Source organism: Hippopotamus amphibius, chromosome 7, assembly GCF_030028045.1.
Source record: "Hippopotamus amphibius kiboko isolate mHipAmp2 chromosome 7, mHipAmp2.hap2, whole genome shotgun sequence".
Classification (NCBI taxonomy): domain Eukaryota; kingdom Metazoa; phylum Chordata; class Mammalia; order Artiodactyla; family Hippopotamidae; genus Hippopotamus; species Hippopotamus amphibius.
In genome coordinates this window covers 14,906,808-14,918,818 of record NC_080192.1, presented here as the reverse complement: position 1 = coordinate 14,918,818, position 12,011 = coordinate 14,906,808, and the positions used below count along the sequence as shown (strand labels likewise).

At 42.3% G+C, this 12,011-nt stretch overlaps 1 protein-coding gene across 3 annotated transcripts in view; it reads right to left on the bottom strand.

The window, feature by feature from the left end:
* The window catches only part of BPIFC (BPI fold containing family C), a 37,966-nt gene extending 27,349 nt beyond the window's left edge, over positions 1 to 10,617 (bottom strand). The window contains exons 1-4 of one of the 3 annotated variants that reach the window (XM_057742309.1): positions 10,512 to 10,603; positions 5,524 to 5,685; positions 3,758 to 3,881; positions 2,279 to 2,399 (exon numbers count right to left, since the gene is read on the bottom strand). In XM_057742309.1, the coding sequence (XP_057598292.1) occupies positions 2,279 to 2,399; positions 3,758 to 3,881; positions 5,524 to 5,625 (347 nt within the window). In that variant the 5' untranslated portion in view covers positions 5,626 to 5,685; positions 10,512 to 10,603. Of the gene's footprint in view, positions 1 to 2,278; positions 2,400 to 3,757; positions 3,882 to 5,523; positions 5,686 to 10,511 lie in introns of all 3 variants that reach the window. The other 2 variants (XM_057742310.1, XM_057742311.1) reach the window with 2 other exon arrangements.
* Positions 10,618 to 12,011: the final 1,394 nt, after the last annotated feature.

The following is a 12,011-nucleotide window of genomic DNA, read 5'->3' as shown; positions in this document are numbered from 1 at the left end:
TTATTGTACTAGTTTATCTGTTCCCACTAACAATACCTGTTTCTCTTCATCTTTACCTTCACTTGATATTATAGGAATCAACCTGGATTTTTCTGCTATGGCATTATCATCAGTATAATTGAATCATTAGATTTGTAAATATATATTTAATATTCATATCTCTCACTAGACACTAAGGGCGTATCTGTGTCATTCACTGTGGTATACCCTATGCCTAGAACAAAGCCTAGGCACACAGTAGGTGCTCAACAAATCCTTGTTGAATGCCTGACTGTATTATAATTACAGCATCTGCCATATTAGACCATGAGGCAACCAAGGCCAGAGGCCAGAGTTAAGGATTGGGGAACAGAAAAATATAAGACAGTTGTATTCTGATGAAGTTGTGGGGCTTCAATAGGATTCTTCCACTGTTTCTTTAGAGCTTATTATTTGTGAGACAAAAATGAACCCCTATTTCATCTAAGTCACTCTAATTTTCTTTTATATTCAGATGAACCTTTTTTCCTAATTCATAGCATCACCCCATACATACCCCAAGGAGCCGAAAGATCTCTGCTTTAACCTATTTCTATTCTTGTTCCAAAACACCTGATGTTTGTCAAAGATGTTTATCAGTTACTCCTCAAAGGAAACTCAACAGTCAACTACCCTGAACCAGTTTCGGCCTAAGAGCAGTGTCTGTGCCAAGGAAACCTAGAAGTGTCCAAAAGTTGCCTTTGCCTCATCACCATGCTAAGATCTCTGCCCCAAAAAGGGGACTCGTACCTTGCTAGGCACAATGAGTGGTGGGTGCAAGGGACCGTGCATGCAGCACTGTTCCTGTAAATCTCTGCCCTTTCCCCCAGTTTCTGATGAGGCACCTACCTCTTATTCCTTAAAACTCTCCCACTCTCCTACCATGGGGAGAAGGTGTTTTTAGAGCACGAGCTCTCCCTCTCCATTCCTTGATCAATGAATAAAGTTTATGCCTGCTTTGCTGAACCTGGTCTCATTCGACTGGCATGAGCAGCACTGGGCAAGGGAAGGATCCAGTTGGGGTCTATCCAGCCTGAGAGGGTGGGTAATTATAATCTGCAAACTTAGGCTGGGTGAAACAAGGCTCTGGATCAATGTGGCAATTCCATTGTTCTTACACTGATGGTTTTATGCTACCACTAAGGCTATCATCTAATCTGTGTTCAGCAGCTTCAGTTTTATGAAGTATCTTCACATTTGTTACATCATCTGGTTTTTACTGTTTACTGATTCTGACACTTGATTTTAGTGCTGTAACATGGTAGAAAAGATTATAACCACCATCAGAATTCTTCCTAGGAAGAGAAGTTTATTGGTGGGAAAATTACTTGGAAAAGAGTTTAGGAAGATCCTTTGGTACCCAGGAGTGGGTGGAGCTGCTATGCATGAGACCGGGGGAGAAACTTCTGTTGCTCCAGAGGACGAGGGTAGGTCTAGAGAGCAAGAGGGCAGAAAGCCAAGTGCCTTACAGCCCATTCCTATGACCTCTGAAGTCTTGACTCAATTTTACAAAATAAGACAAGACTTGGTGAGGGTAGATTTGTTTGTGAGACTGAGATTGAACTCTGCATCTAGGTTTATGGGGGTAGGGGTAGCAATGGAACGAACAAGAATTTCATTCAGAATTATGGGGGCAGAGGCTTCCCTAGTGGCACAGTGGTTAAGAATCTGCCTGCCAATGCAGGGGACACGGGTTCAAGCCCTGGTCCGGGAAGATCCCACATGCCACGGAGCAACTAAGCCCGTATGCCACAACTATTGAGCCCATGTACCACAACTACTGAAGCCTGTGTGCCTAGAGCCTGTGCTCCACAACAAGAAGCCACCACAATGAGAAGCCTGTGCACCGCAATGAAGACCCAATGTGGCTGATAAATAAATAAGTAAATAAATTAAAACAAAACAAAACAAAATAGAATTCTGGGGGCAAGGTGGCCACAGCCAACATCTGTATTGAATTAGAATTCTCATTTTCAGAGTGAGGAGAGGACATTAAGACTCTGAGCAGATTCGCCAGGTGCAAACAACGAGTGTGCAGCAGGAACGTGACTTGGACTCACATGTTCTGAGCCAAACACCACTTGCTTTGTCAGCTCCATGACCCCTCTTTCTTGGATGATTTACTGATAAGCCTATCACCAAAGGCTGGTTAACTTCTACTCCATTCTGGTGTTATACCAGGGCTCATGGTGGCACATCCACAACCCTGAGATTTTAAAGATTAGTTTCACTGTTACAAATGCTCATCTCTTTTACTTACTTTGTGAAATTGTAGTTCACATAATCAATTTTCAGAAATTCAAGAGATTCAGAACCTTTTATATCTGCGATGTGTCTTTCCTTGACCATTTGCTCAATCACTTCCATCCCAACTTGAACGCCTGTAAGGTAACCAAAGAAAATGTCTATTGATAGCAAAGATGATGGCGTAATATCATTAAACACACAAGAGAAATTTATTAAGTAAGCCATGCTCTTAGATACTTAGAAAGCAGGATTCTTATAAAGTGCATATTATTGTCCCTACTTTGCAGAAGAAAACACTGGTCTTCAGAGAAGCTAATGAAATTGGCCAAGAACCCAGAGCTAACAGCATGAGAGAATGTTAACACAGCACAGTGTTATAGGAAAAGTACAAAGTATCATCATCATCCAGTTTCACAGATGAATAAACTGAGCCTCAAAAGAGGTTAGTTCTTGCCTAAGTCACACAGTTAAGAACTGGGGGACCCAGTAGTCAAATCTGGGCAATTTGGCTCCAGAATCCATGCCTGATGGTCAGTTCCAGAAAGTTATTCTACATTGTCCTTTCTCTCTACTGGATTGTTTAAATTCAGGCATTTTGGACCTGAGGTCCATGGACTGTTGGGAACTCTTGAACCTCCTGAAATTCTAATAAAAGACTATGAGTGGGTCGTGTGTGTGTATATATCTATCTCATTTTTCAGGGGAGAGGGGTCACATTTTAATCAGATTCTTAAAGGATCCCAGCACTCCAAAAAGGTTAGCAACCACTTCTTTTGTTTAATCCTGGAATAAACCCGTCTTTATATAATGACACCACAGAACACATTTCTCTGAGCTTGTGGAGAAATAGAGCCCTCTTCCATATTAAAGAGCTTGAGAAAAGTAACTTACACAGTAACAAAGAATGATCTTTTCATTTTAACTCTCTCAAGGAGGAAGTTTTGCTTTTACCACTTTCTTTTTAGCTTAAGCTCACATCCACATATTCTATCCTTGTTGGTGATTAAGAAGAGCAGATTTTATCCTCTACAATACTGTGAATAATACTGTAATATGGAGATGTAAAGACAGCATGTAAAGGATGGAAAGATGGAACCAAAAGTACTATCAACTTAGGTTTGAATCCCAACACTGTCACTTACTAGCTTGTGTGACTCTGCAAGTTATAAAATCTCTCTGTCCTTCGCTTTCCTCATCTGTAACATGGGGACATTAGCAACTGTGATGACTGTTCACACGTGTGAAAATAACAGTAGGTAATATTTGGGCATTTGGTATTGTGAGATTCTGTTCCAAGTGCTTGGATATGTCTATTGTCAAGGTGATTATTTTTTAGACAACATTTTCTCCCTAGCCATCTTAGCAGCTCTGGATCACCCCACAGTAGAGCTTGTCTCAGTCATGAGACAGACCAATATGAGCTTCTGGGTTTGGGTCACAGACTCCATCTGGGGGGAGGGTTCAGCTTGGCTTCTGAAAGCATCCAACTCACCATAGTCCAGAGCCCGCTGAGTAATCCTTGCTTTGATTCCAGGGTAAATGGTCTGAGCGGATGCGATGTAGAGATTCCATAGGAGGAAACATCCCCAGAGGACTTGGACCATCTTTGTACACATCTGCAATTAGCCGACATTTATAGTTCCTTTATTATTCTTGACTTTCTCATTGTCCAATTCCATCTAGCATTTCTAGGCTTTCTCATTCTCATTGCGTACTTCCAGAAGTCACTCACTCACTCCATCCATCCATCCATCTATCCATCTATCCATCCGGTAATCATTTATTGAACACACCAGAACATGTTCTAGGTGCTGAGGATGTAGAGATGACCTATGTGTGGCACCTGACCGTTGCTTCCCACTGAATATTGGGTGAATCAGACATACACATACAGATGATTGTAACACAGTAAGATATAATGCAATGTAACACAAGAGCCTTACAATAAATGTAACAATTTGGATATTCCTTGGGAAGGATAATGGGGGTGCCATAGGGGAATGTTTTAGTTTTAGAACAAATGAGTCAGTAGTTTGGAAAGGGCCTCAGTGGATGTGAGGCAACCACTTATCTGCTTAAAGATCCCTGATGACTCTCCTCTGCCCACAAGACAGACAGGTTTAAGCTCCAATGGCCTGGCAATCAAGGCCGTTCATAACTGCCTCCACATTTCTTCCAAGCTCCTTTCCCTCCTCTCCTAAGTGGTAGTGTTCTGAGCTGGCCACATTGAGCTATTTGCTGTTCTTCAATTTGTCAGTTCTCACATGATTGAGGGCTTTTTCTATAACCCTCCCAATGTAAACACACAGGCACATCCATCTCTCTCTCTCTCTTTGCCTCTGGGTGACACACCCACACCTTTCTAATGAATGCATCCTCCAGGGCCAGCTCCAATGTTCCTGCTGTGAAAGCATCCCTCACCAGGCCATTTTGGGCTCTTCACCCTCTCCTCTGTGCTTCCACCTCACTTTGTACAACACACAAGCATCCATTTGAGTGTCTGACACACAATGAACTTGCAGGCAGGCTCACCACTTCCACCACTACACCTCCAACCACTACACCAGTCAGTATCATTTCACGTGGATGTTTACAACTGTCTCCTTACTGGTCTCTCAGCTTCCCTTGCCCCTTTCTGGCTATTCTCTACAACAGAGTGGGCCTTTTAAAATGAAAGTCAGATTTGTCACCCCTGCCCCCTGTCCCATTAAAGCCCTCCAATGGTTCCTCATCTTACTCAGCATAAAAGCCAAAGCCCTTCCACCAACCTCAGGGCCCTGCCCTGCCCACACCTCTACCTCCTTGTTGACGTTCCTTAACACACACGCATGGCTGATGTGGCCTCAGCCTCACCGGCTGACTTGGTCTTTCTTGACTACTCTAAGCAGCCTGTATCCCAGGTCTTTGCGCTTGTTTTTCCCTCTGCCTGGCAGAGTCACCCTCCAGAAAACCACACAGCTGGGCCTTTCACTTTCTTCAGGTATCTCAAGTGTTGTCTCAGTGAAGCCTTCCCCAACCACTCTATACGAAAACACCCTCCCCCATGATCCTGATGTTCCCATGACTCCCTTGCTTCATTTTTCTCCAAAGCACTCATCTTGGCATCACCTAGCATAGTCTCCAGTTACTTATTTGTTTATTGTCTTTCTCTTGTACAGGAATTTTTAGGCTTCATGGAGAAGGACTTCATCACTTTAGCACCTTGAACAGTGACTTGCACACAGTAGGCAATGGGTAAACATTGATAGATTGACTGACTGAATGAATGAATGTCTCTTCCTTGAAACCATGAAGTGGGCCAGGTATGCCTTCTGAGGTTCCACAGTACTCGGTGCAGTCCTTGATCGTAATATGTACCATCTTGCCGTGTGACTGTCTTTACTTGCCTTACTTCTACAGCTCCAGAGTCTAGTACAATGCCTGGCACATAGTAGACACATGAAAAAACTTAATAAATAAATATCTTCTCCAAGGAGAAAGACCACATCTTATTCACTGTTACATTGCTAGTGCCTGACATAGAGTAGATGTTCAATGTGCACTTACTGAATTAATGCACTCGCTGAATTAATGTCACTCCATTTTCTTGATGAATGAAGCAGAGGTACCACCAGCAAAAGTGACATAGGTCTCTTTCAATGACAGCTGAGTGAGTAATACATTTACAGGCCTTGTTTCTAGTTCGGGGAGTTTACAAGCTGGGTGAGCTATTATTACTGCATTCACACAGATACCCACGAAGTTAACACACAGACATGCAACAAATCAGGGAGGCATTTGTGGGTGTGGTCAGGGAAGAGGAAGTTGTAGGAGTTGTGAATTCAGGCAGAGGCAGGAGTCAGGACAGCTGGGCAGGGAAGGACTCATACAGGGGCTGGGATTTAGTAGTCTAGATGAAGGCAAAGGTCATTGTAAGAGGGCTGTGTGTGTGTGTGTGTGTGTGTGTGTGTGTGTGTGTGTGTGTGTAGGAAAGAGAGAGAGAGAGAGAGTCAGTGCTGGGCCGAGAAAAGCAAGAGGTTTGATAAAGGGGTTTGTGTGTGCTCTTGGATAAGGCCATAGAGGTGGGAATGGGATGATGTAGAGAATTTATTTGAAAGGAGCAGAGCAGTCTGACCAGGGGAGGGAGTGTCCGAGTAGGGCTGTTGCTAGCCTATCTTGGGCTTTTGTGTGAAATGGCCCTCTGGAGATATACCAGCCTCTGGCACAAAGTGGGGCCAGCAGAAAGTGTTCTAGGAAAACCCCACACTAGTGTATCCAGCTTGATGGGGAGAGAAAGGGCTGATCCACTCATCCCTTGGGCTGGCATTTTGTCTAGTGCACAAGCTGCCCCACTTACACAGTGGGCCTATGCTCAGATTGGTGCGTGCTCATGAGGGCATTTTGCTAGAAGGTCATGAGGTTGAGAACTAGGGTCTTGGCTTGTCTGTTCTGTGGTGCATAAATCCATCTTCAGGTGTGAGAAGAGGCTGGCTCAGTCAACCTGTTTACATTTCTCACCTGATCTCCCAGGAGCCTCCCCTGCATAACAATCCCTCCCACCCACCCTTGTCCAGACAAGTCCCCACACTCACCCCACGTTTTCTAATATCCATGCACCTGCTGTTTCCCTTTACTTAGGCCTGCAGACACCCTGTGCATCCTTAAGGTGCACTGTAACCACAGTCTTCTCTCTGAAGCCATTTCTGACTTCCCTAAGCTAATTTCATTTCCTTCTGAACCCTCAGTCAATATATATATATATTTATTCACGTGTCTATGTTTATTCTTTTTACTTATTGTCCGTCTCCCCTACTGGAACGTAAGTGCCATGAGGGCAAAGTCCTCGTCAGGTTTGGAGGTTTTAGAGCCTGGCTTGCGTGGTGTCTCGGACACAGTGAGTGATTGATAGGTACTGGTAGAAGGCATCAATGAATCAATGAATAGCCCTTATTTCACTCTACGTTATATTACAGTTCTTTGCAGAGGTGGTTAACAAAGCATTTATACACTAGCAGAGCACATTCTTCCATCAGAACAGTTGTTGGCCAGGGTCCTGGAGCAGGGTCAGGAAGCTTAGGTACTAGATCGTGGGCAGGACAGAGAAAGTCTTGGAGGAGTGGCCAGTGTGGTAGGGATATACTGGGGGGTGGTGTGGGGGACTCAGAGCCCTGACTATTTACTATTAGATACTGAAGTATTTCAATATTTAAAAACTGCTACGGCCTTATGCATTCATTGTGATGTCTCAGCCCTATGGAGGTGGTTTGGGTAATAAAGGACAATCTACAGGAAGAAGCTAGGCAGCAGTGCTGGGGGCAGGCCAAAGGGAGGGTGGCTTGAGGGTGCTCAGGGTGAAGACAACACTAAGGAAAGCACAGAGGAACAAGAGTGAGAGCTGAGGGGAAGGAATTCCGGGAGGAAAGGAGGGTCTCTGATCAAGCAATGAGTAACCTGAGGGCTGGAGGAAATGTGAGGAGTGGGATAAACAAGTGTGAAGTCCTCCACATTCTGGGAGGCAGGGTGACATCAACAACATCTTATCCTCAGAACGGATGCAAGAGTTAAGTCCAGTTGTCATCTGTTCTAGGCCTTGCTTGATCCTTTAGTTGTCCTGGGAGTGGTCCAGGGTCCTTAAGTGGGGGATAGGTAGAGGTGGATGGGACTATGGGAGTGAGAGCTAACACTCTTCGGGCTTAGGTTAGTGGCTATTTACCAACTGGTATAGAAGTATTTTCACGTTTTAACAAATGGTGAGGCCATACTGATGTGTAGCCATGCTAATATCACTGCAGGCAAAGAATTGCAAATGGATGTGTCCTGCCCACGCAGGCAAAAGAGAGTTTCTTTTTTTATTGAAGTATAGTTAATTTACAATATTGTGTTAGTTTCAGGTGTACAGCAAAGCAATTATTACATCTATCTCTCTATCTATCTATAGATATATGATTATTTCCTGTTATAGGTTATCACAAGAGAGGGATTTTTTTAAAAGAGCAAAACATTTTCATAGTAGTGGAAAGCAATGGGAAAGAATGCTAGACCAAAAAGTCTATACTTATACCCATTAGATTGTATGCAAAGTAAGGTAGAAATTATATCTCTGCCTGGCACATAGCAAGACCTCAATAAATATTTGCTAACTGACCAACTGACTCGCTTACAAGATCCTGGTAAACTAAGGAAGGTTCTAGAAAACGTTGAAAAAAATGAGAAAATCAACCATCATATAAATAGCTCTCCATTTTTACAGTACAATAAACCAAAGCAGAGATATCACTTGTGAATGGAACAACAATTAAAATAATAAACTTGTGTTTCTTTACCATTCCCAAAACTCACAACAATTCTTTGAGGTAGATATTATTATTCTCCTCCCTCCATTTTAGACATGTGGACACAGAGGCTTAGAGAGTCCAAATGACCTGTCCAAGATCACATAGTAAGTCAGCCTCTTGGGAATCAAACCTGTTTTTCTGGCTCCTAATTCTAGTGCTTATGATTTTGTTTTCATTTAATGACTTCATAGTGCTAGACTTTTCATTTTCATCTGGGAATTTCAAATAGGAGTTGCTTGATGCCATCTTATATGTGGAAAAATTCATTAAGCATCTGGAAATTTTCAAGCATCAAAGTGCAAATCCCTTTGTGTCTTCTTGGGCACAAATGGAGTTTTAAATTCCCTTCCAGCAGCAAAAAAAAAAAAAACCTGCTTTCACTTCTTGGTTAAAGGAAGTTTCTGAATTGGTCTACTCTGATAGCAATCCATCCAGGAACTCAAAACTGCACACAGAAAACATATATTTTTCCTCTAGAAATTTTATGAGTGAATAAAATTACTGGGCTATAAAGGGATGGATTGTATGTAACTTTCAGTTGAATTGTTTGGTTAGGATGATGATTTACGGGCAGGGGAGGAACGGAACCTTGTCAAGCAAGGGGATGACTCCCAAAAGGTTAAGTCATCTGGCCGACAAGCAAGGGCAGGGTGAGTTGCCTGCTGAAAGAACGGATCCAAGATGACTTAAAAACCTGCCAGCAAGGTTTTTGTTGCTTCTGAGGAATTCCTTCTTGCCAATATTCAAAACCTCAGAAGTCACTATATTTCTACACCAATGTCCAGACAGTATAACACATCTAAATTAGATGGCTCTTGCCTGAGCCATTCTGATGACTAGAAATAAGACAACTCAAGTACAACTTAGAAAAGTCCTGAGACAGGGACTTCCCTGGTGGCGCAGTGGTTGAGAATCCGCCTGCCAATGCAGGGGACACAGGCTCGATCCCTAGGCCAGGAAGATCCCACATGATGAAGAAACTAAGCCCTCGTGCCACAACTACTGAGCCTGCATGCTGTAAATACTGAAGCCTGTGTGCAGCAACAAAGACCCAATGCAGCCAAAAAAAAAAAAAAAAAAGTCCTGAGACAGATCAGCTTACTATCACCATGCATGAAAGAGAGCCTTGACAGACTCTGGAAGAACTGATTAAAAGGAGTGATGAGTGAATGAAATGTAGCCTTTAAAATAGAGGCAAAGTTTGAGAAATTAAATTCAATTGGTTTAAAGAAGCCTAGTCTATAAGAATATTCCAAGCTAACAGTTAAGACAAATAACAAAATGGATAAGAAATCTAACTCAACAGGTATGGAATATGGGCAGAATTGGAGAATATTTCAAGGGATTCAGCCCACACATCAGATTTTATACCAAGATCTCTAATGATAAGGGCCTTGAAAATTTACACCAACTCTTCTCCTGCCCCAAACACCATACTTACCACAAACAAGTTAAACAATTCAAGTAGATGGGAAAGTCATTTGCTTGACAGAATCTAGGTCACTGTTGTGGTTTAAGACCTGGTCCCAAAGCACAGGGATTACAGCAGTTCCTTAATCTTAACCACACCAGGTGAGAAACAAGTTAGAATTTTCTGCCACAGTGCTGAGTTCTCCACTGGAATGGAGGCAAAAATAAGTCCAGACTATTGAGCAACCCTTTTAACACTGCTGAAGGATGCAAAACTAAACATGTAGTCCAAATCGACTCTCATTTTTTTTCTTAGAGCTGTTTACAGTCTTCTGGGTAGGCATGAGTGACATAAAAAAGAAATAAAATACAGAAAAACCTAGGCAGACAGAAATAATTCAGGATATGTGACAGCTGCTGTTCAAGGTGTCCTACCAAATCTAGGTCATCTCCAGCAAGAGGGTAACTCCTGTTGGGAGACTGTGCACTGGCAAAGACCTGAAGTTTGTTCATGATTCTTACCTTAAGCAGAGGAAGTATCCAAAGCTGGGGAGCACCTTCAATTCCCTTTGCCTTTGAAGTCGATGTGTTCTCCACTTGAGCCTTGAACTCAGCTGCCGCAAAGACAAGATAATTAAGTCTGAATCATCTAGTGGTGGATTTTTTTTTTAAAAGCCTCTTTCAAAATGTGATACATAATTGCTTCACTTCAATTACCCAATGACATGAATGAACACTTCAGTCTGTACCTAGATGAGCAGACAATGCCATCTATGCAATAATTATCTCTCTCTCTCTCACACACACACACACACACACACACACAACTTGTGAAATTGTTATGGCTACTTTATCACAATGCTTAAGTCAAGAATTCCAATGTATTGAAAAAAGTGTTAAATTGTATTAATTGGAAGAGGAAGAGTTTTCTTTTCTGGGATAGTAAGCTGGGTTCTCCTGGTCAGGGTGCCTGCAGTGGATGGTGCCACTACTGCCCAGAATACCTGTTGGATTTTTGGTGGATCAGATTCATTCTGAAAGCATGAGGCTTGATAACTAGGCCAACCTAGTTACCATCTTTATCTTTCAGGGTAGGACCACAGATGGCATCTCTAAGTGTCTGTTCCTTTTCAGGTTATTAATGATGTCCTCTCCCAGCATTCCTTTAAAGTCAGTTTACGTGGGTTCATCAACTATTGTGGAACTTGATATCTTTAGTCTCTAAATCCCATCTCCACTCCCATCCCCCTTGTTTTAGTCATTGCACTTTAGATGGCCAGGGATCTGATTACATGAAGTATCTAATGTCTTAAATTTACAGTTTAAGATAGAGTGATCAACTGTCCTGGTCCTCCAAGGATGCAGAATTTTCAGTACTAAAACCAGGACAGTTCAGGAAAATGAGAAAGAACAACAGGAATGTTTGTTTGGCATTGTCTGAACTTCAGACAGCTTTTTAGGTTTCTCATCTAGCATACCTCCAGTTATATGTACCTGTTTAACTTCCGTTTTCTTAAGGGTAAGGTGGGGATAAAAGTAGTATCTACCTTGAAAACCATATGATCATCGCAAAAGATGCAGAAAAAGCTTTTGACAAAGTTCAACATCCATTTATGATAAAAGCTCCTCAGGAAATGGGCATAGAAGGAAATTACCTCAACATAAGAAAAGCCATATATGAGAAATCAAAAGCCAACATCGTTCTAAATGGGGAAAAACTGAAAGAATTCCCTCTAAGAACAGGAACAAGACAAGGGTGTCCACTCTCACCATTATTATTCAACATAGTTTTGGAAGTTTTAGCCACAGCAATCAGAGAAGAAAAAGAAATAAAAGGAATCCACATTGGAAAAGAAGAAGTAAAATTGTCACTCTTTGCAGATGACATGATATTATATATAGAAAACCCTAAAGACTCTACCAGAAAACTGCTAGCACTAATTGATGAGTTTAGTAAAGTAGCAGGATACAAAATTAATGCACAGAAATCTCTTGCATTCCTGTACACTAACAACGGAAGAG